This window comes from Macaca nemestrina, chromosome 15 (assembly GCF_043159975.1).
Source record: "Macaca nemestrina isolate mMacNem1 chromosome 15, mMacNem.hap1, whole genome shotgun sequence".
Classification (NCBI taxonomy): Eukaryota; Metazoa; Chordata; class Mammalia; order Primates; family Cercopithecidae; genus Macaca; species Macaca nemestrina.
The window spans coordinates 15,676,356-15,700,133 of NC_092139.1; the positions used below are offsets into that span (position 1 = coordinate 15,676,356).

Genomic DNA, 23,778 nt, shown 5'->3' on the forward strand with positions numbered 1-23,778 from the left:
GACTTTTGAACTTGTGCGCTTTGTAAATAGCTTTGCTGCAGTAAAATATTAATTGAAACCTGAAAATGCCATGGATTAAAAAATCTTTTGCCGGCAGTAGTAAGACATTAGTGGAGGCCGAGCGCGGTGGCTCATGCCTGTAATCCCAGCTCTTTGGGAGGCTGAGGTGGGCGGATCACGAGGTCAGGAGTTTGAGACCAGTCTGGCCAACACAGTGAAACCCTGTCTCTACTAAAAATATGAAAATTAGCTGGGCCTGGTAGTGGGCACCTGTAATCGCAGCTACTCGGGAGGCTGAGGCAGGAGAATCACTTGAATCCAAGAGGCAGAGATTGCAGTGAGCTGAGATCACGCCACTGCACTCCAGCCTGGGCAACGAGAGAAACTCCATCTCAAAAAAAAAAAAAAAAAAAAATTAGTGGATAGATGATGAACAAAATGGAATTCTTCATTTCCCTGCTCTCTGTTGGGGGATAAAGCCATTTTAAAAATACAAGCTATGAAATGGATAAGAAACTGGGTTCTGCTAGGGAAATGAATGAGAAACTGGGTTCTGCTAGGTAGGCTACAGCTTGTTGGGATTTCTTGAAATGAGGGTCCTTTCTAAAAGACTTGTGCGTTAAAATTCCCAGCCTTCTATTGGAGACATGCAAATTTAAAGCTAAGGTTTGAGAAGGCAGAGCAAACCAAGTGTCTGTCTCCGCCAAAGCCTAATTCATTTTAGATTTTGTCAGTGCAGGTTAGCATGATAAACTCATAATTTCTAAGCCATTGTGTTTCCTGAGATGTAAGTTTGGATTGCTAAAAACTCTTTTCTTATACTGTGTAGCAATTCTAATCCAGTTTAAGCTTTTATGAAATCTCTGGATATATTGATGAAGAGTGATTAGCATCAGACACTAATGTGAGTAGGATCGTGATGAAGGAACATTTGCCAGAGAGTGTATAGGTGACTTATCAACTTGAGACTGTAATTTGCCGAACCTCCTTTTATTTCTAGGTACTTTTACCCATTTCCAGTTCCACCTTTACTTTATCAAGTGGAACTTTCTGTGGGAGGACAGCAATTTAATGGGAAAGGAAAGACAAGACAGGCTGCGAAACATGATGCTGCTGCCAAAGCATTGAGGATCCTGCAGAATGAGCCCCCACCGGAGAGGCTGGAGGTAAGGAGCGGAGCCCAGGCTCCCTGACGCTTCGACAGGGGGGGAGGGTAGTGGGGAGATGTCACTGCACGTTATCTTTTCTAAGAAGGCATGTTGACAGCTGTCCATAATTTTTATTTGAATGCCTCCAAGATTTTATGCTCTGTAGCTTTCTTGCTTTTTACCCCTTTTTTCGTTTTAAAATTTCTTAACAAGAAAGTCAGTTGCCTTCTTTTTCAGTCTATGGCATGGTTTTGAGTGACATGGTGTGAACACGTTAGAAAGTTTGCGATTCAATTGAGTTGTGAAGAACATGTACGGATGAAGTCTTCAGTACTGAAGATTTTGCTTGTGATATATGGTACCAGGTTAGAGAATTTTCTGAAGCTGTTTTTGACCAGCCACTCTTGATTATATAGAAGCGCCTGTTATCTATTGCCTCATAACAAACCGTCACAGAATTTAGTAATGGTTTAAACATCTCCAGGCATTTATTTTGCTCATAAGTCTGCAACTGAGGCCGGGCTTGGTAAGGGTAGCTTGTCTTCATTCTACACAGCTTTGGTTGAGGTGACTCTCAGGGGGCTGGAAGATCTGCTTTTAAGATGGCTCACTCGTGTGGCTGGTAAGTTGGTGCTTGCTGTCAGCTAGGAGCTCAGCTGGGTCTCTGGCCCCAGGACCTCAGTTCATCCCTGGGTGACCTATGGAAGGATTGCTTACACTTCCTCATGGTATGGTGGCTGGTTGCCCAGAGTAAGCATCCTAGAAGATGGGAAATGGAAGCAGCTGCCAGTTTCTTAAGGCTTAGGCTCAGAAATCACAGCATCGTGTCTGCCATGTTCTACAGGTCAAGCAGGCACAGAGCCCAGATTCAAAGGAAGGAGATATAAAATGTCACTTAAAAAAAAAAAATTGAGGTGGCCAGGCACAGTGACTCACGCCCGTAATCCCACCACTTTGGGAGGCCAAGGCGGACAGATCATGAGGTCAGGAGATCGAGACCATCCTGGCTAAGATGGTGAAACCCTGTCTCTACTAAAAATACAAAAAATTCACCGGGCGTGGTGGTGGGAGCCTGTAGTCCCAGCTATTCGAGAGGCTTAGGCAGGAGAATGATGTGAACTCAGGAGGCAGAGCTTGCAGTGAGCCGAGATTGTGCCACTGCACTCCAGCCTTGGGGACAGAGCGAGACTGTGTCTCAGAAAAAAAAAAAAAAAAAATTGAAGGTAAAAATTATATAACCTAAATTGACTAGTGTAAGTGTACAATTCAGTAGATTTTAGTACATTCACAATATGGAGAATCCCATTTCCAGATGATGAAGGGATTGTCAAAGAATTAGGGACCATGCTTTAAAACCACCATGATAGGAAAAGGATTATTAACATTTTTGTGACTCAATAGCAATATAATTCTTAGGGAATCAGTAACTCCATGCCATTGAGGGGGTCAAAGCATTAGTGAATATCTTTGGCCAGGCAGAATCTTATCACAGGTAGAGTCACAAAGGCCAGAAGAAGCCCAGTGAATTGAAAACATTGAGATTTCATAATTCTGTTTAATCACAGCAGGAAATGCCACCTGAAAATATCTCTGGGTAGCATTTGACTTTTCTTCACCAGGAAACATGTTCACAAAGAACAAGAAGATCCTGCACAGAACAGTGGGCTAAGTATGTGATGAGAGGTGTAGACCCAAGCGGACCTTGGGCAGGGTGCCTGCTGAGGTCTGTTGTATCCAACTGCCACCCAGGGCGACCCAGCTCGGGCTTCATGGCTGGCTGCACAGGAACGATTTGTTTTTCTTTTGTTACGCTGCGTTTCCATTTTCCACTGTAATCACCTATTCTAGTAGATGATCTGTTTCCATGGCCCACCAAGGACCAAATCAAAGAAAATGAGGCTGTAGCTAAAAGAGGAGGATTTAGTGAAGTTAAAAGGATGAGCTTTTCAGTGGTGAGATTTGTTAAAACACCAAAAAGGTAGTGGAATTTGAGTTATTTTGGAGGCTCTTCAGCTTTTTACCTGACTGGTGCTAATCTTAATTGGAGTCAGATGGAATAGGTATTTCTAGTACTTCCAGCCAATAGTTGATAAACAATTGCTGGACACTGCTATATGGATTTTGTGCATCACAATCACTTGAGAAGTTAAAAAAAGAAATTCTAGGCCCAACCCCGGGATTCTAATGCAGTAGGTCTAGGGTAAGACTCAGGAATCTGGCTTTTGCTTTTATTGTTCTTGCTGGGGTTTTTTTTTTTTTTTTTTTTTTTGAGACAGTCTCCCTCTGTCACCCAAGCTGGAGTGTAGTGGCATGATCTTGGCTCACTGCAACCTCCACCTCCTGGGTTCAAGCGATTCTTGTGCCTCAGCTTCCCGAGTAGCTGGGACTACAGGTGCTCACCACCACGCCCAGCTAAATTTTGTATGTTTAGTAGAGATGGAGTTTCACTGTACTGCCCAGGCTGGTCTCAAGCTCCTGAGCTCAGGTGATCTGACCACCTTGGCCTTCCAAAGTGCTGGGATTACGGGCATGAGCCACCATACCCAGCCATGTTGTTGTTAGTGAGCTCTTGGAGTGATTCTGAGGTATGGTCAGGGTTGGAGAACCACGGATCTAAGCGCTGTCAGCACTTCCCCAGCAGTTCTTCCCCTTGACTCCTCCATGAGAATGATGACAGTGTTGCTACAAAGGATAAGTGCCTATTGGTATTTCTGAGTCTCCCACCTTCACTCACTAGAGCAGCGTTGGTTGGCACAGTCCTGAGGGCAGCAGTTGTTGTGGACATGTTCTCCTGGGCTGTTTTCTCACTGGGTCCTGTGAAAACTCTGAGGAGCTTTGCTGGGGAAAAAACAACAACAACAACAAAAACACCTTTTTTCACTGACGTGTATATTTTGAATATGTTACGTCATTTACTTAAAATTCCTTGGAGGACTCAAATTCAGCACACACCTAAGCACTTTTTAATGGCTGCAAAGTGTTCCACTAAGTGAATGCACTGCTTTGTTTTCCAGCAGGGACTTGATTATTTAGGTTGTTTGTAGTTTTCCCTCTTATGAAATGGGTCGGGAAGAACATTGTTGCAGTAAAGTCTTTGTCCACAGTCCTAGAAGTAGAATTGCTGAACCAGCGGGTATGCACAGTGGTACATATGGCCAAGTTCTCCACAGGAAGAGGGTGCCATTTTACAACCTGCTGACAGGCCATAAGCAACCTGTCTGTCCACAGCCTGCCAGCATTGGAAATGATAATTTTAAACAAATTGTCAGGTTAGCTGTGGCAAATTTGTGGAGCATGTGATTGTGTGGTGGATCAATGCATCTTCTCTAGAAGATACGCAGTAAAGCCAGCACTTGCTGTCTACAGGACAGGTATAGTCTGGGCCCTCTATGCCAGGCGCTGCGCTAGACCCTGAGTTGAAAACAGCCAGTGCCGTCCCTTTTCCTGTGAACTTGGTCAAATGGAGCTGCCACACATTAACATCAATATCAGCAAAAAGTGCAGTTAGTACAAGGATGGAAAAGTGACAAGGATTAGAAGAACGTAAAGTATTTCATTTAGGTTGGAGTAATGGTGGTGAGTTCAGAGCAGTCTTTTCAGAGGAAGAGACATTTTGGCTGAGACTAAAGATCAGCAAAGAGCAGGGACAGTGTATGCCCAGAGAGGGAGCAGCAGCTGCAAAGGCCCCAAGTTAAGAAAGTGCATGGATTATTTGTTTGTTTAATCTAAGGTTTGTGCTAACGAAGGATGAGTTTTACTCAGTGTCCGAGCTATTAGGAGCAGTATGGTCATAGCTACAGTATCTGTAATAGAGAAAAACAGGAGCTAGCTTAAATGTCCATTACTAGGGAAGTGGTTAAAAAAATGGCTATGTTTATCCCATGAGTACGAGTGTGGTATCTCGTATACACAGGCATGAAAGGGGATGAAGTTGCAGAGCTGTTACTGTGTGTACAGTGTGATCCTGTTGGTGTTTCAGTAAACAGTAGAGCCAGCTGTAAGTGTGTATGTATTTTTGTTTGTTTCTTTTCTTTTGTTTTGGAGACAGGGTCTCACTCTGTTGCCCAGGTTGGAGCGCAGAGGCCCAGCATGCAGGCTCACTGCAGCTTTGACCTCCCTGGGCTCAGGTGATCCTCCCATCTCAGCCTCCTGAGTAGCTGGGACTATCGATTCATGCCACCACGCCCTGCTAATTTTTGTATTTTTTTGTAGAGATGGGGTTTCGCCATGTTGCCCTGGCTGGTCTTAAACTCCTAGGCTTAAATGATCTGCCCACCTTGGCCTCCCAAAATACCAGGATTACAGGCATGAGCCACTGTAAACAGCCTGAAGTTTTTAAAATACTTTTTTATACTTTTGTAAAAATGAATAAATGCAGCTCTTTCTGGTTTTGAGTCCTTATCTTCACTTGGGACAGGTGCATACTTAAGTATTTAATTTATTTATTTTCTTGAGATGGGGCCTCACTCTGTCACTTGGGCTAGAGTGCAGTGGTGTGCAGTGGTGTGATTTTGGCTCACTGCAACCTCCACCTCCTGGACTCAAGCAGTCCTTCCACCTCAGCCTCCCAAGTAGCTGGGACCACAGGTGCATGCCAGCACACCTGTCTAATTTTTGTATTTTTGCTAGAGATGAGATTTCACCATGTTTCCCAGGCTGGTGTCGAACTCCTGAGCTCAAGTGACCACTTACCTGCCTCGGCCTACCAAAATGCTGGGATTACTGGCATAAGCAATAGCACCTGGCCTAAAATTGGAGACTTTAACTCCTCTTGTTTCCTCAGTGTTCATTGGACCTAGTTTTCTTTTTATTCTTTTTTTTTTCTAACAGAGATGGGTCTCACTATTGTTGCCCAGGCTAGAGTGCAGTGGCTATACACAGACATGATCATAGTACCCTGTGGCCTTGAAGTCTTGGCTTCAGGTGATCCTTTTGCCTCTTGATTATCTGGGACTACAGGCATGCTTGTGCCTGGCTCAGGTTTTCTTTCTTTTTTTGAGATGGAGTCTTGCTCTATTGCCAGGCTGGAGTGCAGTGGCGCGATCTCAGCTCACTGCAACCTCTGACTCCCTGATTCAAGCTATTCTCCTGCCATAGCCTCCGGAGTAGCTGGGATTACAGGTGTGCACCACCACGCCCAGCTAATTTTGTGTTTTTAGTAGAGACAGAGTTTCACCATGTTGGCCAGGATGATCTCAATCTCCTGACCTCGTGATCCACCTGCCTCGGCCTCCCAAAGTGCTGGGATTACAGGCATGAGCCACCGCACCCAGTCAGGTTTTCGTTTTTGAAGCTGCTTTTTTAAGCTCTTTAAGGAATGATATTACATGAGTTGTATTCTTTTTTAGAGGTATTATAAAGAACTGAGAGAAAGTATATATATTTTTTAAATAGTGCAAAACTCATTCTTTCTTACATTTATCATAGGGGCCTTTTGGACCTTTTTATAAACCTTTACATGATGGTATCTTAGGGATCTTAATTTTCCTGCGTTTTGAACATTTTGCTGTTTGTTATTCCACGTAATTATTTCAATACTATTCATCATCTACTCCCAAATATACCAGATGAGATGAAAATCATAAGAAAATGGAAGAATGATAAAGCCTCTGGGGTGGATATATAATAGTGAAATAATTGTCATGATGACACCATCTTTTTTTATTCTTATGGCCTTGCCTAGTCTATTGCATTATCTTTCAAGAAGTTAAAAAAAGAAGACTGGAGACACCATCTTTTGAGTCTCCTTTTTGCTTTCATTGAACCCAAGTGAGAATCCAGAATTTTTCTGTTTTTCATCTGTAATGTGAAGGAGAAGAGAACTGACAGTGGAAGACATTTCTGATGAGTAACAAATCAGAAGATGAACACAAAAAGACAGATAGATGGCAGCACTCCAGACGTTAATGATGATGGTGAGATTGTCTAAGCAAAATCTCAGACTGTGAGTCTTCAGATGCTAGCATAAATTTTCCCATACTCACGAATCAGCTGGTGATTATTTCTCTGATGTATGGAAAGGAAATGTGGTATTCTCATCTAGTCATTCAACAGAAAGGACTTCATCATGCAACATTTTTCAACAAGAACCTGCCCCATCCTGTTTGCATTAAAAAAAAAATACGCGTGACAACATTCTTTTATGTTTGGCCGCCAACATTTATTTCTTACCACTTATTGTTAACAAAATAAGTGAACAAATGCACAAGGAGGTGTGTGTCCAAAGGTGATTGGAAGAAAGTAGATACAAAAGGCCGGGCGCGGTGGCTCAAGCCTGTAATCCCAGCACTTTGGGAGGCCGAGACGGGCGGATCACGAGGTCAGGAGATCGAGACCATCCTGGCTAACATGGTGAAACCCCGTCTCTACTAAAAATACAAAAAACTAGCCGGGCAAGGTGGCGGGCGCCTGTAGTCCCAGCTACTCGGGAGGCTGAGGCAGGAGAATGGCGTAAACCCGGGAGGCGGAGCTTGCAGTGAGTTGAGATCCGGCCACTGCACTCCAGCCTGGGCGACAGAGCGAGACTCCGTCTCAAAAAAAAAAAAAAGAAAGTAGATATAAAAATGACAAAAGTCACTGGATTGATCCTTCCGTTGGTGTTTATAAATCCAAAAATGAAAGCATTTTGCACTTACAGAGCAAAGAAATGGCTGCTTTCTCTTCAATAGAATTGAGTCTGTTTCAAAAGGAGTATGTTTTGACAGTGCCAGTACATGAAGAATCTGAGGTCCTGATAAGTTAGAACCGGTTGGAGATGGACTTGGAATCTGACATCTCTGCAGGTGGGCTGTGCCCCAGGTGCAGGTGCAGGTGCAGCAGGCGATGAGCAGTTAGTTGCATATAGAGGACCTTGCTTTTTTTTGGGGTATATATGCCTTCCAAATTAGAAACATTGGGATAAGAAGCTGGGTTTGCTGTGTTTAAGTTCTTGTTAAAATGTCTGATAAAATGGCTTTTGTCATCCTTTTATTTGGTAAATTATTTGTAAAATGGCTTTAGATATAGAAAAAAGAGTGTTGGAGCCATTATTAAATGGTGATGGCTGATTTTCCTAGCATACTGTGAGGGTTAAGTATGGTTCAGAGCATTTCTTTCTTTTCTGTTGTTTTGTTTTGAAATAGGGTCTTCCTCTGTCACCCTAGCTGGAGTGCAATGGCACAATTGCGGCTCACTGCAGCCTTGACCTCTTGGCCTCAAGTCATCTTCCCATCTCAGCCTCCCTCGTAGCTGGGACTACAGCCGTGCACCACCACACCTGGTTTTTTTTTTTTTGTTTTTTTTTTTTTTTTTGTTTTGTTTTTTTTTTGAGACAGAGTCTCGCTCTGGGGCCCAGGCTGGAGTGCAGTGGCCGGATCTCAGCTCACTGCAAGCTCCGCCTCCCAGGTTTACGCCATTCTCCTGTCTCAGCCTCCCGAGTAGCTGGAACTACAGGCGCCCGCCACCGTGCCCGGCTATTTTTTTGTATTTTTTTTTTTTTAGTAGAGACGGGGTTTCACCATGTTAGCCAGGATGGTCTCGATCTTCTGACCTCGTGATCCGCCCGTCTCGGCCTCCCAAAGTGCTGGGATTACAGGCTTGAGCCACCGCGCCCGGCCATCTGGCTAATTTTTGTATTTTTTGTGGAGATGCGGGTTTTGCCATGTTGCCCATACTGGTTTTGAACTCCTGGGCTCAAGTGATCCGCCCACTGTGGCCTCTCAAAGTGCAGAGATTATAGGGTTGAGCTATCACACCTGGCCTCTTTCTTAATGTTGCCTGGATTTTATTGCTGAACTAGACATATGGAATCAGTGTTAACAGTAATTCCTGTGTTGTGAAGACAAGACTGGGTGCTCACTAAACTTTCCTCATTTTACTGGGTGGGAATGGTTTTTGTGGATTAGTTTTGAACCATTTGCTGCCTCCCTAGTTGGAACATTTTCTCAGTCTGGATAATAGGAAATTTTTAATGAGCCAGGCGTGGTGGCTCATTCCTATAATTCAACACTTTGGGAGGCCGAGGTGGGAGGATCACTTGAGCCCGGGAGTTTGAGACCAGCTTGGACAAGATGGAGAGACTTCATCTCTACCAAAAATACTTGGAAAAAAAAAATGGTGGCAAGTACCTGTAGTCTCAGCTACTGTGGAGGCTGAGGCAGGAGAATTGCTTGAGCCTGGGAGATCAAGGCTGCAGTGAACTCTGATTATGCCATTGCACTGCAGACGGGGCAGCAGAGCTGAGGCCCTGTCTCAAAAAACAAACAAAAACTATGTAAAAGAGCAATATAATTTCATTTTCAAATATATGGTTTTTGCATTTTTATTTTACTGGCTGCTTTGTTCCTAATGATACTCCTCTGGAAGCAATGGCTTAGAGCAGTGAATCGCAACTCCAGTCACCTGGGGACTTATTTAAAAAATAAACAAATACTATAAATAAAACTGCTATCCAGGCCATGCCCTCAAAAATTTGAGTTCAGTTGTCTGGAGCAGGCTCCAGTATCTGAACTTGTGAAGCTCTCAAGTGATTGTAGTGCTGCTCTGGTTGAGAACCACTGGCTTAGGGTGTGGAACTGAGCAGTAGACCCATAGTTTTCTATCAGTCGTATGTGGAACCTTGATACATGTATATAAAATAGAAAAGGACCATTTCATTAATATAAATTGTTACTAAAAAAATTTTTTTTTGGCTGGACGCGGTGGCTCACGCCTGTAATCCCAGCACTTTGGGAGGCCGAGGTGGGTGGATCACCTGAGGTCAGGAGTTCGAGACCAGCCTGGCCAATGTGATGAAACCCCATCTCTACTAAAAATACAAAAATTAGCCAGGCATGGTGGCATGTGCCTGTAGTCCCAGCTCCTTGGGAGGCTGAGGCAGGAGAATCAGTGGAACCCAGGAGATGGAGGTTGCAGTGAGCCGAGATCATACCACTGCACTCCAGTCTGGGCAATAGAACGAGACTTCATCTCAACAACAACAAAAATAAATATTTGTTGTTGTTGTTGTTGTTGTTGTTGTTGAGATAAGGTCTTATTATGTTGCCCAGGCTGGTCTCAAACTCCTGGGTTCAAGTGACCCTCCTGCCTTGGCCTCCCACAGTGCTGGGATTACAGTCATTAGTGTAAACTTATAAATTTGGATTTATAATAATGATAAAGGCAATTTCTGAGAATGAAGTATGTGAGTTTTCAAAACACAAAAATATATTCATTTAAAAACACGCCTGGGAAAGATGCAGTCTCACTTTAGGATAGTGATTAACTGCCCTGGGAATGATAGTGAGATGGACTTCATTGCCTTTTTTTTTTTTTTTTTGAGACGGAGTCTCGCTCTGTCGCTCAGGCTGGAGTGCAGTGGCACCATCTCGGCTCACTTCAGGCTCCGCCTCCCGGGCTCACGCCATTCTCCTGCCTCAGCCTCCAGAGTAGCTGGGACTACAGGCGCCCGCCGCCATGCCCGGATAATTTTTTGTATTTTTAGTGGAAATGGGGTTTCACCGCGTTAGCCAGGATGGTTTCAATCTCCTGACCTTGTGATCCGCCCGCCTTGACCTCCCAGAGTGGTGGGATTACAGGTGTGATGAACCACCACGCCCGCGTCCAGCCATTGCCTCTTTTTTTGAGACAGGAGTCTCGCCCGGCTACTTTTTGTATTTTTAGTAGAGACGGGGTTTCGTCAGGTTGGCCAGGCTGGTCTTGAACTCCTGACCTCAAGTGATCCGCCTGCCTCAGCCTCTCAGAGTGCTGGGATTACAGGCGTGAGCCACCTTGCCTGGCCTGTTGCCTTATTTTTTAAGAGGTGGAGTCTTGCTTTGCCACCCAGGCTGGAGTGCAGTGGCACGATCATAGCTCACTGCAGCCTTAAACTCCTGGGCAATCAATCAAGTGATCTTTTTGCCTCAGCCACCCCAGTAGCTGGTACTATAGGCACACTCCACTGTACCTGGGTAATTTTAAAATTTTTTTGTAGAGATTAAGGTCTCACTTTGTTGCTTAGGCTGATCTTGAACTCCTGGCTTCAGACAAACCACCCATCTCAGCCTCCAAAAGTGTTGGTACTACAGGCGTGAGCCACCGTGCATGGCTTATTGTTTTTCTTAAAACAGAAAAAAACAGTCTGATGTCAGTAGCACCTAACTGTTGACATTGGTTAAATCCAGGAAATTGCCTGTTACGTTATTATCTGTACTTTTCTGTATGTTTGAAATAGGTTATAAATAAAAATAAAAGTTAAACCTAATTGGGCTGATAGAATGAGCAGAACATTGAAAATTGGGGCATGTACATGGTGTTCAAAGTCTTATGACAGTCTGAGCACCTAGTTTATTTCCAAATTGTGTTCTGGCTGCACATAAGGAGAGCATTCCCATTGGCACAGTTCTTAGCATGTGGACCTTTTTTTTTTTTTAAACAGACCATCTATTTTTAAAAAACTCTGGATGCTCTTTAAGGAAACAGCTTTCAAGCTTTATTCTGTTGTGCACAAAAATGAGTTAATATGGGGTTAGCACAAATACTGTGTTTTTCTAGTATCTTAATATTTGGTGTGAAACAGTTTTGTTGCTGCTTTTTAAAAAATTCAAAATATACATCTAAAAGTATTAAACTTTTTTTTTTTTTTTTTAGTATTAAACATTTTTAAGTGTACCAGTGGCATTAAAATATATTCTCAGTTTTGCACAACTATCACTAGTACTCATTTTCAGAACCTTTCCATCATTCCAAATAGAAATTCTGGACTCATTCAAGAGTTACTCCTCACTCCCTTGCTCGCAATCCCTGGTAATCTCTACTCTGCTTTCTGTTTCTATGCATTTGCCTGGTCTAGGCACTTCATAAAAATGGATATTTGTTTTTTTATATCTGGCTTATGTCACTTACTGTAATGTTTTCAAGGTTCATCTCTGTTATAGCGTGTTTCAGAATTTCCTTTCTTTTTTAAATGTGAATGTTTTATGGTATGAATAGTAAACATTTGTTTTTCCAGTCATCTGTTGATGTACACTTGGGTTGTTTTTACCTTTTGGCTATTATGAATGCTGCTATGAACCCTGGTGTATAAAAATGTGTTCAGGTTACTACTTTCAGATGTTCTGGGTGTATATCTAGAAGTGGAATTCCTGGATCATATAATAATTGTATGTTTAATTTCTTGAGGAACTACCAAACTGTTTTCCACAGCAACTGTACCATTTTACATTTTCTGTTAAATTACTTTTTTTTTTTTTTTTTTGAGACGGAGTCTCACTGGACTGGCATGCAGTGGTGTGATCTCAGCTCACTGCAACCTCCGCCTCTGGTTCAAGCAATTCTCCTGCCTCAGCCTACCAAGTAGCTGGGACAACAGGTGCGCGTTACCATGCTCAGCTAATTTTTGTATTTTTAATAGAGATGAGATTTCACCATGTTGGCCAGGCTGGTCTCGAACTCCTGATCTCAGGTGATCCCCCCGCCTAGGCATCCCAAAGTGCTGGGATTACAGGTGTGAGCCACCACACTCCCTGCCCATTTTCTGTTTTATTTTTAATAAAATCCAAATCTGGCACAACCATTTTACATTTTCATAAGTGGCTGGAAGCTTCTTGTTTTTCCATGTCCAAAAACTTGTTATTTCCATTTCTTTTGGTAACAGCCATCCTTAAGGGTGTGAGAGGTGTGTTACTGTGGTTTTTTTTTTTTTTTTTTTTGAAACGGAGTTTCGCTCTTGTTGCCCAAGCTGGAGTGTAATGGCACAATCTCAGCTCACTGCAATCTCCGCCTGCAAGGTTCAAGCAATTCTCCTGCTTCAGCCTCCCAAGTAGCTGGGATTACAGGCATCTGCTACCACGCCTGGCTAATTTTTTGTATTTTTAGTGGCGATGGGGTTTCACCATGTTAGCCAGGCTGGTCTCGAACTCCTGACCTCAGGTGATCCACCTGCTTCGGCCTCCCAAAGTGCTGGGATTACGGGCGTGAGCCACCACGCCAGGCCAGCTATTTGTATTTTTGTATTTCTTTAGAGAAATGCTTATGTAAGTCCTTTGCCCATTTTCTAATTGGGTTGTTTTATTGTTGAGTTGTAGTTCTTTATATATTCTGGATATTAATCCTTTATGAGATAAATGATTTGCAAAGCCCATTCTGTGGGTTGTCTTCACTCTCTTGATAGTGTCCTTTGATGCATGAGTGTTTTAAATTTTGATGAAGTCTAATATTAATCTGTTTCTTTTGTTGTCTGCAGTTTTCATGTCATATGTAAGAAATCATCACCAAATACAGTGTCACGACACTTTTCCCCTGTGTTTTCATCTAGGAGCTTTACTGTTTTAGCTCTTATGTTTAAGTATTTGATCCATTTTGAGTTCTTAGTGGTGTGGGGTAAGGGTCCTGCCTTATTATTTTGCATGTGGATATCTAGTTTTCCTAGCACCATTTGTTGAACAAGTTTACAGTATTATTATTTTTTTTAAGTTTAGTATCTATTTAACTATTAGATTGCTAATTACTTTTGCACCAACCTATAAATTTCAAGCCAAACCTCTGTAGAACCCCAGCCTTTAAGGCACCTTGCTTGAAATTTCCAGTTTTGGCCTGGCACGGTGGCTCAAGCCTGTAATCCCAGCACTTTGGGAGGCCGAGACAGGCGGATCACGAGGTCAGGAGATCGAGACCATCCTGGCTAACATGGTGAAACCCCGTCTCTACTAAAAATACAAAAAAACCAGCCGGGCGAGGTAGCAGGTGCCTGTAGTCCCAGCTACTCGGGAGGCTGAGGCACGAGAATGGCGTAAACCCGGGAGGCGGAACTTGCAGTGAGCTGAGATCCGGCCACTGCACTCCAGCTTGGGCGACAGCGCGAGACTCCGTCTCAAAAACAAAAAAAAGAAATTTCCAGTTTTAAGGATTCACTCATAAAGAAGTAGACCCTTTTTCTGCTTAGGATTTAAACAAAAATACAAGTGTGGGCTGGGTATGGTGGCTCACACCTATAATCCTAACACTTTGGGAGGTTGAGGTGGGAGGGTTGCTTGAGCCCAGTTCAAGACCAGCCTGAACAACGTCGTGAGACCCCATCTCTACAAAACATTGAAAAAAATAGCTGGGAGTGATGCCTATGCCAGTAGTCCCAGCTACTCAGGAGGGTGAGATGGGAATATTGCTTGAGGTGAGGAGTTTGAGGCTGCAGTGAGCTATGATTGTACCACTGCACTTCAGACTGGTCTATAGAGTGAGAGACTGTCTCAAAAAACAAAACAAAACAAATATGTGTAGGTTAACAAACCACCACAAGTGCTATGAAAATAGTTTTGACTAAGGTGAGATACACTGAAACCAGATTGGAAAGAAAAGATTATGGAAGGATAGATAGAAGGAATTACAAAAAGCATCTGGAATAAATATATTTATCCAGTATTATACCCTTGGTTGTATATGTATTTAACCTAGAGTTTGTTTTATTTTAATTTTAATTATAGCATTTTTTGGTGTGTGTGACACAGTCTCATAGTCACTGAGGCTAGAATGCTGTGATCATAGCTCACCTTAGCCTCAACACCCTAGGCTCAGGTGATCCTGCCCTCTCAACCTCCCAAGTAGCTGGGACCACAGATGTGTGACACCACACCTGCTAATATTTGTATTTTTTTGTAAAGATGGGATTTCACCATGTTGCCCAGGCTGGTCTCGAACTCCTGGGCATAAGCAATCTGCCCACGTTGTCCTTAAAAAGTTTTGGGATCATAGGCGCTAGCCACCATGCCCAGCCAATTACAGCTTTTAATATTCAGTGGCCAGACATGGTGGCTCATGCCTGTAGTCCCAGCACTTCAGGAGACCAACGTGGGCGGATCATCTGATGTCAGGAGTTCGAGAATAGCCTGGCCAAGATGGTGAAACCCCATCTCTACTAAAAATACAAAAAAAAAAAAAAAAAACCAGGTGTGGTGGTGGGTGCCTGTAATCCCACCTACTTGGGAGGCTGAGGCAGGAGAATCGCTTGAACCCAGGAGGCAGAGGTTGCAGCGAGCCAAGATCATGTCATTGCACTCCAGCCTGGGCGACACAAGAGCAAAACTCCATCTCAAAAAAAAAAAAAAGTTGACTGTAGGTGGAATATACCTGATAAACAAGGAAATCCACAACAGGTAACGTCTTGGATAGTCCTATACCTTGCCTATTTAGCAGTTTCAGCCATGGGTTCCTGTTCAGATAGTTCTAATCTTAGAAGCAGGACTTTATAAATTCTTTGACAAAATAAGCAACAATGTGAAGAAAAACAGCTCTTTTGCCATGTTTTGGGGGACTTTGCTAGATAAGTTTTGAGCTTATCTAGTTCCTCTTATTATCACTATAGCACAGTATAAAATCCATGTTATCAGGCCGGGCGCGGTGGCTCAAGCCTGTAATCCCAGCACTTTGGGAGGCCGAGACGGGCGGATCACAAGGTCAGGAGATCGAGACCAGCCTGGCTAAATACGGTGAAACCCCGTCTCTACTAAAAAATACAAAAAACTAGCCAGGTGAGGTGGCGGGCACCTGTAGTCCCAGCTACTCGGGAGGCTGAGGCAGGAGAATGGCATAGACCCGGGAGGCGGAGCTTGCAGTGAGCTGAGATGCGGCCACTGCACTCCAGCCTGGGCGACAGAGCGAGACTCCGTCTCAAAAAAAAAAAAAAAAAAAAAAAATCCATGTTATCAGCACGCAGAAGTAAGATCCTTGCTTCTCTTTAATCTCATCCATGATTGGAAGACTCTTTTTTTTTTTTTTTTTTTTTTGAGACGGAGTCTCCCTCTGTCGCCCAGGCTGGAGTGCAGTGGCCGGATCACAGCTCACTGCAAGCTCCACCTCCCGGGTTTACCCCATTCTCCTGCCTCAGCCTCCCGAGTAGCTGGGACTACAGGCGTCTGCCACCTCGCCCGGCTAGTTTTTTTTTTTTTTTAAATTTTTTAGTAGAGACAGGGTTTCACCGTGTTAGCCAGGATGGTCTCGATCTCCTGACCTCGTGATCCGCCCGTCTCGGCCTCCCAAAGTGCTGGGACTACAGGCTTGAGCCACCACACCAGTGAACCTTGTTTGAAAGATGGAATCTCTGCCTTTGTTGAGGAGGCTTTATTAGTTTGTGCCTTGTATTGTTGCCAACAGCAGTTGAGTATGAGATACATGGCAGTTTTGTACTTTGTTTCACCGTATCCTTATTTATTTCTTTATTTTTAATTATAGGGATAGAGACTCTTTGTTGCCCATGCTGGAGTTCAGTGGTTGTTTACAGGCATGAACACAGCTCACTCTAGCCTTGAACTGCTGGGCTCAGCTGATCCTCAACTGTCAGCTTGCTGAGTACTGGGGCAATAGTCGTGTACTGCCATGCCTGGCTGCATTCTCTTAAAAGTGGTTTCCTGCCGGGCGCAGTGGCTCACGCCTTAATCCCAGCACTTTGGGAGGCCAAGATAGGCGGATCATGCGGTCAGGAGTTCAAGACCAGCCTGACCAACATGGTGAAACCCCATCTCTCTAAAAATACAAAAATTAGCCAGGCGTGTTGGTGCATGCCTGCAATCCCAGCTACTCAGGAGTCTGAGGCAGGAGAATTGCTCGAACCCCGGAGGCAGAGGTGGCAGTGAACTGAAATCACGCCACTGCCCTCCAGCCTGGGCGACAGGGCAAGACTCCGTCTCCAAAAAAAAAAAAAAGGAAGAAAGAAAAAGTGGTTTTCCAGGGAATTCATGTTCAAATAAGCCTGCATACTCAGGTGGACAGCCTTAATCTGAATTTGCCACGTCCCACATGTATCTGTCTGTACTTTGACTTTTCCAAAGTGTGACTTCCCACTACTTGAGGAGTACTTTTGGAAGTCACTGTTCCGAGCAGCAGTGACATCTTGCTGAACCACAGTCAGGCTGACTCATATCCAAAGGTCAGTTATGTGCGGATTGTTTATGGTGAACTTACGAGGTACAATTTGACTCAAACTTGACAGGACATACATATTTTTAACCTCTTAAATTCAGTGACACTTGATAGGTGTGTGTGGCCTTGGTTAAATTCATAAAGCCAAGACTCAGTGCTTTTAAGGTTTACCATTGCAGCTAGGATGTCTATGGGTGCTTTTTTTGCAGGGGATAGGGTCTTGCTTTGTCATCCCAGCTGGAGGGCAGTGGTGCGCAGTCATGGCTTACTGCAGCCTTGACCTCCTGGGCTCATGCAATTCTCCTGCCTCAGCCCTCCAAGTAGTTGGGACTACAGGCATGTACCACCACCACATCCACCTAAGTTTTGTTTTTTTGTTTTTATTTTTGTTTTAGAGACAAGGTTGCTCAGGCTGGTCTCAAACTGCCGTGTTACTCAGGATGGTCTCAAACGCCTGGACTCAAGCTGTCCTCCTGCCTTGGCCTTCCAAAGTGCTGGGATTATAAGCATGAACCACCTCACCCGGCCATTGATGATTTTAATAAGAGCTAACTACTAAACACTTATTCTTACAGGTGAATGGAAGAGAATCCGAAGAAGAAAATCTAAATAAATCTGAAATAAGTCAAGTGTTTGAGATTGCACTTAAACGGAACTTGCCTGTGAATTTTGAGGTAAGCTAATTTTACACGTAGGACTTTGTATTATAAAATCCTGTTAGCATTTATCATAAGAGTGATTTTTTTCCCTAAATAACATTGGAGTAATATTCACATAATATGAACCTCCAGATTTAAGATTCATACTTCAGTGAAGCAGTGTTTATTCTCTTCTTCTGGGAGCCCCTAACTAAGGGGCATTCATGGATGTGTAGAGAGTTGATGATGGCTTCAGTTGGTGTGGGTACCTCTTGAGCGGCCTAAAGATGGTTGTGTTAGTGTTCACATGTGTATTCTTCTGGACAGGGAGGGCTGGAGGGGCTGGTTCATCACTTAGATCAGTCTCAGAAGCATTTGTGATCCCTAAAGGTCTCTTCAGAGTAATTTTGAAAAGGACTCAGTTTTTGTCATTGTCTAGCGTCTGCCCTCAATTCCTGTTTAATAACTTCATTTGTTGTTGAGACCTTGTGTTCTAAAAACAATAATCAATGAGTTGTCTGTGCAAAGTGGGAAATAAGATACATTTTAATATATGTTGCCTTAAAAGACAATATAGTCCATCCAAATTGATGAGGGAGGTAAGAGCGGATTTTTTTTTTGGAGATAGAGTTTCACTCTTGTTGCCCAGGCTGGAGTGCAGTGGCATGTTCTCAGCTCACCGCAACCTCCACCTCCCAGGTTCAAGCGATTCTCCTGCCTCAGCCTCCTGAGTAGCTGAATTACAGACTTGTGCCACCATGCCCAGCTAATTTTGTATTTTTAGTAGAAATGGGGTTTCTCCATATTGGTCAGGCTGGTCTCGAACCCCTAACTTCAGATGATCCACCCACCTTGGCTTCCCAAAGTGCTGGGATTACAGGCGTGAGTCACCGTTCCCGGCCCAGTAAGAGAGGATGTTTAATGTTTCCCTTAGAAATAAGATCTGACCCACAACAGATTCTTTGCAGATTCTTTTGATTTATGTACTTGATTGTGGCTTATTTCTTAAAAAGCCTATCTGAAGCTTACATTCCTGTAAAATAATTCTGAAGTATTCTTTACAGTTACAGGCGATGTATACCTTCTCCTCCTATGTGCTAGCACCCTAAACTTACCCAGCTTCAGTGCTCCATCCTTCGGCCGAGTGATGATGATTTCTCACCTCACCCTGCTGATGCCTTTCTGCCTGCCATGGGCCAGAAGTGGGATGGTAGTTGCCAGGGCTCCCTCCTGTGGCCCACCTAGGTGTGAGGGCTTGTTTGTTCCTCTCCATTCCCCTGACACTCATTCCTGCCCCTCCACCCTCACCCCTCACCCCTCCACCCTCACCCCTCACCCCTCCAAACCTCAGCAGGCAAGAGCAGGTTTACACTGTTCTCTTGGAGTCCAGAGCTCCCACATGATCTAGGGCTGGAATCTTCTCACCTGGCCCTACATTCCCTCCCTGGCCTTTCTCTCTCCATCAGTGGAGGCTGGGATGCACTTGGGGAGGGAATGAGACAGGTGACATTCAGAATGGCTGTTTGGGCTCACTGTTGAGTGGGAACGAGATGGGAGCTGCATCCCAAGGAATCATGAGGTCTCCCCTGGCACCTGATTCAGGAAAGGGGAGAAGTGTTGCTTTTCTCCCTTGCTGACAGATTAGTCTATCATGAGAGTGGATTTTTACAGGTTGTTGGGGAGGGTTACCAAGACTGTGGGGAGTGGGAGATGCCTGGCTGGCTTCCCGGGTCACCTCATGTTCAGAGTTGATGGCTTGGGCCAGAGCCTTGGATTCCTGAGAAGCTTACCACTTTTGCTGCTACCCAGAGTCACTGAGATTTCTGGAAACTTAGAGATTGCTATTTTATGTTTCTGTTCTGGGGTATTTGGGGTCAGAGTGCTTCCTCTCCACCTTCACTTTTGCTAAGGTTTCAGATTTGGCTCTCAACTGTGTTCAGGAATCTTAACAGTAGTCACATAAAAGAATTGTAGGAGTGCCCTCTGGTGGTGATCTTTTAAAGTAATTTATCACAGCTTGCATGTAGTTGGTGGCATGAGTACTTATATTCATTAACTCACGTATCAGGAATTTCTTACTAGCTTGCATTAATATGATGAGGAAGGTCTTTCCTTTCTCTTGCCGCTGAAAGATTGCCTGGCATGTATTAGATGTTTAGGAAACAGTTATTGAATAAATGAACATGGTAATTTTTGATAATAAATTTGTCATATAGGAAGATGCGTTAGGTGTTTTAATAGGGGAAGACAGGAACCGGTTTTTTGGGAAAATATATACAGCTTGACTTTTTTTTTTTTTTTTTTTGAGATGGAGTTTTGCTCTTGTTGCCCAGGCTGGAGTACAATGGCACGATCTCGGCTTACGGCATCCTCCGCCTCCTGGGTTCAAGCAATTCTTCTGCCTCAGCCCTCTGAGTAGCTGGGATTACAGGTGCACGCCACCACGCCTGACTAATTTTTGTATTTTTAGTAGAGACAGGGTTTCACCATGTTAGCCAGGCTGGTCTTGAACTCCTGACCTCAGGTGATCTACTCACCTTGGCCTCCCAAAGTGCTGGGATTATAGGCATGAGCCACTGTGCCCAGCCACCAATTTGACTTTTGATATAACATACAGTTTTAGTTAGAAAATGTAATGGTGCTGATTGATACGGTCATTGGGAGGCAATTGTGACATGCTCATACCACATGCAATGCAGGTGATCCTCCAGATTTAGATTGCTGGGATCTTGATGTGGGCAGACAATGCAAGCCGTTGGAGAGGGCCAGGGTGGGTCTGGGTGAATTTGTAATGAGCCGTCAGGGTGGCTGACCTGTCCCTCCAAAGTCTAACCTGAGGACAGGAAAAACACTGTTGTGGGAAGAAGTGTTTCAGAATCTCCACCCTTGGGTGTGGACGGCACCTATGGGAGTTCTTTAAAATCAGTCCACAGGTGCTTGAGCAGGCCAGGTCCTTCCCACATCTCTGCTCCTGGCCACTGTGCTGAATTCCTACCCCCATTCCCTGCTGTCTCCCTCCCTGACACCAAAAAAAAACAAAAAACAAAAAACCAACAAGAAGAAAAACAGGTACATCCATTTCGTAGGCTCACTTATCTTAACTAGACATTTTTTTAATTTTTCACTTCAGAAATTTCAAATCTATCTAAAAGTTACAAGAATAGAACAATGAGTATAACTTTCACTTAGATTAACCAGTGGTTGACATTTTACCATATTTGCTCGCTCCTTCCTTGGAGCCTCCCTCTGTTGCCCAGGCTAGAGTGCAGCGGCATGATCTTGGCTCACTGCAACCTCTGCCTCCCGGATTCAAGCAGTTCTCCTGCCTCAGCCTCCTGAGTAGCTGGGATTACAGGTGCATGCCACCACACTCAGCTAATTTTTTTATTTTTAGTAGAGATGGAATTTTACCATGTTGGCCAGGCTGGTCTTGAACTCCTGACCTCAAGTGATCTACCCACCTTGGCCTCCCAAAGTGCTGGGATTATAGGCGTGAGCCACCGCACCCAGCCTGCTTTTTCTTTTTCCATAAATATACATATCATTTTATTTTCTGTTTTTTACTTGCTGGATTGACAGAAAGTGGCAGATATACTCTTTAACTCCTAATATTTCAACATGTATCTCTTAAGAGCAAGGACATACTCTTAACCACAATCTATTAAGTAGAGGAAATTTAGCATTGCTATAGTACTGTTACCTAATACACATCCTATATTCACATTTCACCAGTTGTCTCAATGATGTCCTTTATAGAAATGTTTCTTCCGCTCTAGTGTCTGATGCAGACTCAGACCTTGCACTTAGCTGACGTCTCTCTTTAGCCTCTGCAGTATCTTTAGTATCTGCAGGACTTTGTCAGCCTTTCTCTGTATTTCATGACATTGACACGTTTAAAGATCAGTTATTTTTGTACAGTGGCCCTCAATTTGGGTATTTCTGATGGATTACTCATAATTAGGTCTAGTTATGCATTTTTGGCAGGATCGCCATGGGAGTGATATTGATCCTTCTCAGAGCATCACTTCATGTCACTTTGTAATTAACTCCTGAAGGCTGGGCCTTCACAGGTCTCCCCGGTGGTTCCAGCAATCTTTTTTTTTTTTTTTTTTTTTTTGGACAGAGTCTCGCTCTGTTGCCCAGGCTGGAGTGCAGTGATATGATCTCAGCTTACTGCAACATCTGCCTCCTGGGTTCGAACGATTCTCCTGCCTCAGCCTCCCAAGTAGCTAGGATTAGGCATGCACCTTGGCCTCCCAGAGTGCTGGGATTACAGGCGTGAGCCACCACACCCAGCCCCAGGGATCTTGATGATTCTGGCTGGCGTTGATTGTCACTGTGGTAGATGTCAAAATGATGATTTTTTGCATTTCCAGGCTGGCATTCTACAGTAAAGAAAAAAGTTTCCTTCCTCCCCTCTTATAGTTAATTTTATCAGTATAGATGCATTGCTGCTGTTTTTTTTTTTTACCCAAAGTGTTACTCCATTGTTATCGTCACCCATTTTGATGTCCAAATTGTCCTTTAAATTGGCCCTTGTGCCCTTTAACATGCCCCCATCAGTTGTTTTTTTGGATGAAGGGGTGGTCAGGCTTCTTGCGGTATAATTTACAGTGAAAGTCACCCTGTGTAAGTGCACAGTTTGATGTGTTTTGATAAGTGTATATGGTTCTGTGACCAGCACCATAGTCAAAATAGAACATCTCTCACCCAGTAAATTTCCCTGTGTCCCTCTGCAGTCAGTCTCTCCCCTCTATCCTCAGGCTCTGGCAAGCACTGATCTCATTCTGTCCCTATAGTGTTGCCTTTTTAAGAATATTACATAAATGAAAAAATAGAGTACATTGCCTTTTGTCTGGCTTCTTTAACTTAGCTTGGAGTCATTATTCATGCTGTTGTGTTTCAGTAGTTTGTTCCTTTTTATCACCAAGAGTGTTACATGGTGTGTATACACTACAAGGTATTTATCTATTTACCAGTTGAAGATTTGTATTGTTTTGAATTTTTGGTGATTGTTAGTAAATCTACAGTAAACATATACATCTATGGAAACAATGTTTTCATTTTTCTTGAATAAATACTTGAGTGGATTTGCTGAGTTACATGATAAATAAATATCTTTGTAAGAAGTTGTCTGGGTTCATGAGCTCAAGCCTGTAATCCCTGCACTTTGGGAAGCCAAGGTGGGCAGATGACTTGAGGTCAGGATTTCGAGACCAGCCTGGCCAACAAAGTGAAACCTCGTCTCTACTGAAAATAAAAAAATTAGTCAGGCATGGTGGCATGTGCCTGTAATCCCAGCTACTCAGGAGACTGAGGCATGAGAATTCGCTTGAACATGGGAGTTAAAGGTTGCGGTGGTGAACCGAGATCATGCCACTGCACTCCAGCCTGGGCAACAGAGCGAGACTTTGTTTAAAAAAAAAAAAAAGTTGCCAAACTGTTTTCTAAACCACATGTATCGTTGTGCACTTCACCTGCACTATATGAGAGAGTTTTAGTTGCTCTACATCCTCACCAACACTTGGGTATTGTCAGCTTTTAAAATTTTAGTCATTCCAGCCTGGCCAACATGGTGTAACTCCTTCTCTACAAAAAATACAGCAATTAGCTGGGCATGGTTGTGCGCACCTGTAGTCCCAGGTACTTGGGAGGCTGAGGGAGGAGAATTGCTTGAACCCAGGAGGCAGAGGTTGCAGTGAGCCGAGATCGCGCCACTGCATTCCAGCCTGGGTGGACAGAGTGAGACTCCGTCTCAAAAAATAATAATAATTTTTTTTAGTCATTCTAGCAGGTGGATAGTAGTATCTTGTTGTGGTTTTAATTTATATGTCTCCATAAAGACTAGCAATACTGAGCTGCTTTTCATGTTTTTATTTTACTATTTTCTTTGATGAAATGTAGGTTCGTGTCTTGTCAGTTTTTTTGAGTGTCTTTTTATTACTGAGTTTTGGAGGTTCTGTATATATTCTGAATTCAGGTTTTTTCTCAGATAAGTATTTTGCAGATATTTTCTCTAAGTCTGTGGCTTGTCATTTGATTTTAAGTGACTTTCAAAGAGCGGAAGTACTGAATTTTGGTGAGGTGTAGTTTGTCCATTTTTTTTTTTTTGAGACGGAGTCTTGCTC

The 23,778-nt window shown here is 43.6% G+C and overlaps 1 protein-coding gene across 10 annotated transcripts in view; it reads left to right on the plus strand.

Annotated features, from left to right (window-relative positions):
* LOC105470705 (staufen double-stranded RNA binding protein 1) overlaps positions 1 to 23,778 on the plus strand; it is an 81,715-nt gene that overhangs the window by 40,997 nt on the left and 16,940 nt on the right. For all 10 annotated transcript variants that reach the window (XM_011722904.3, XM_011722899.2, XM_011722901.3 and 7 more), the window contains 2 exons: positions 1,001 to 1,166; positions 17,588 to 17,686. In XM_011722904.3, the coding sequence (XP_011721206.1) occupies positions 1,001 to 1,166; positions 17,588 to 17,686 (265 nt within the window). The remainder of the gene's footprint in view (positions 1 to 1,000; positions 1,167 to 17,587; positions 17,687 to 23,778) is intronic.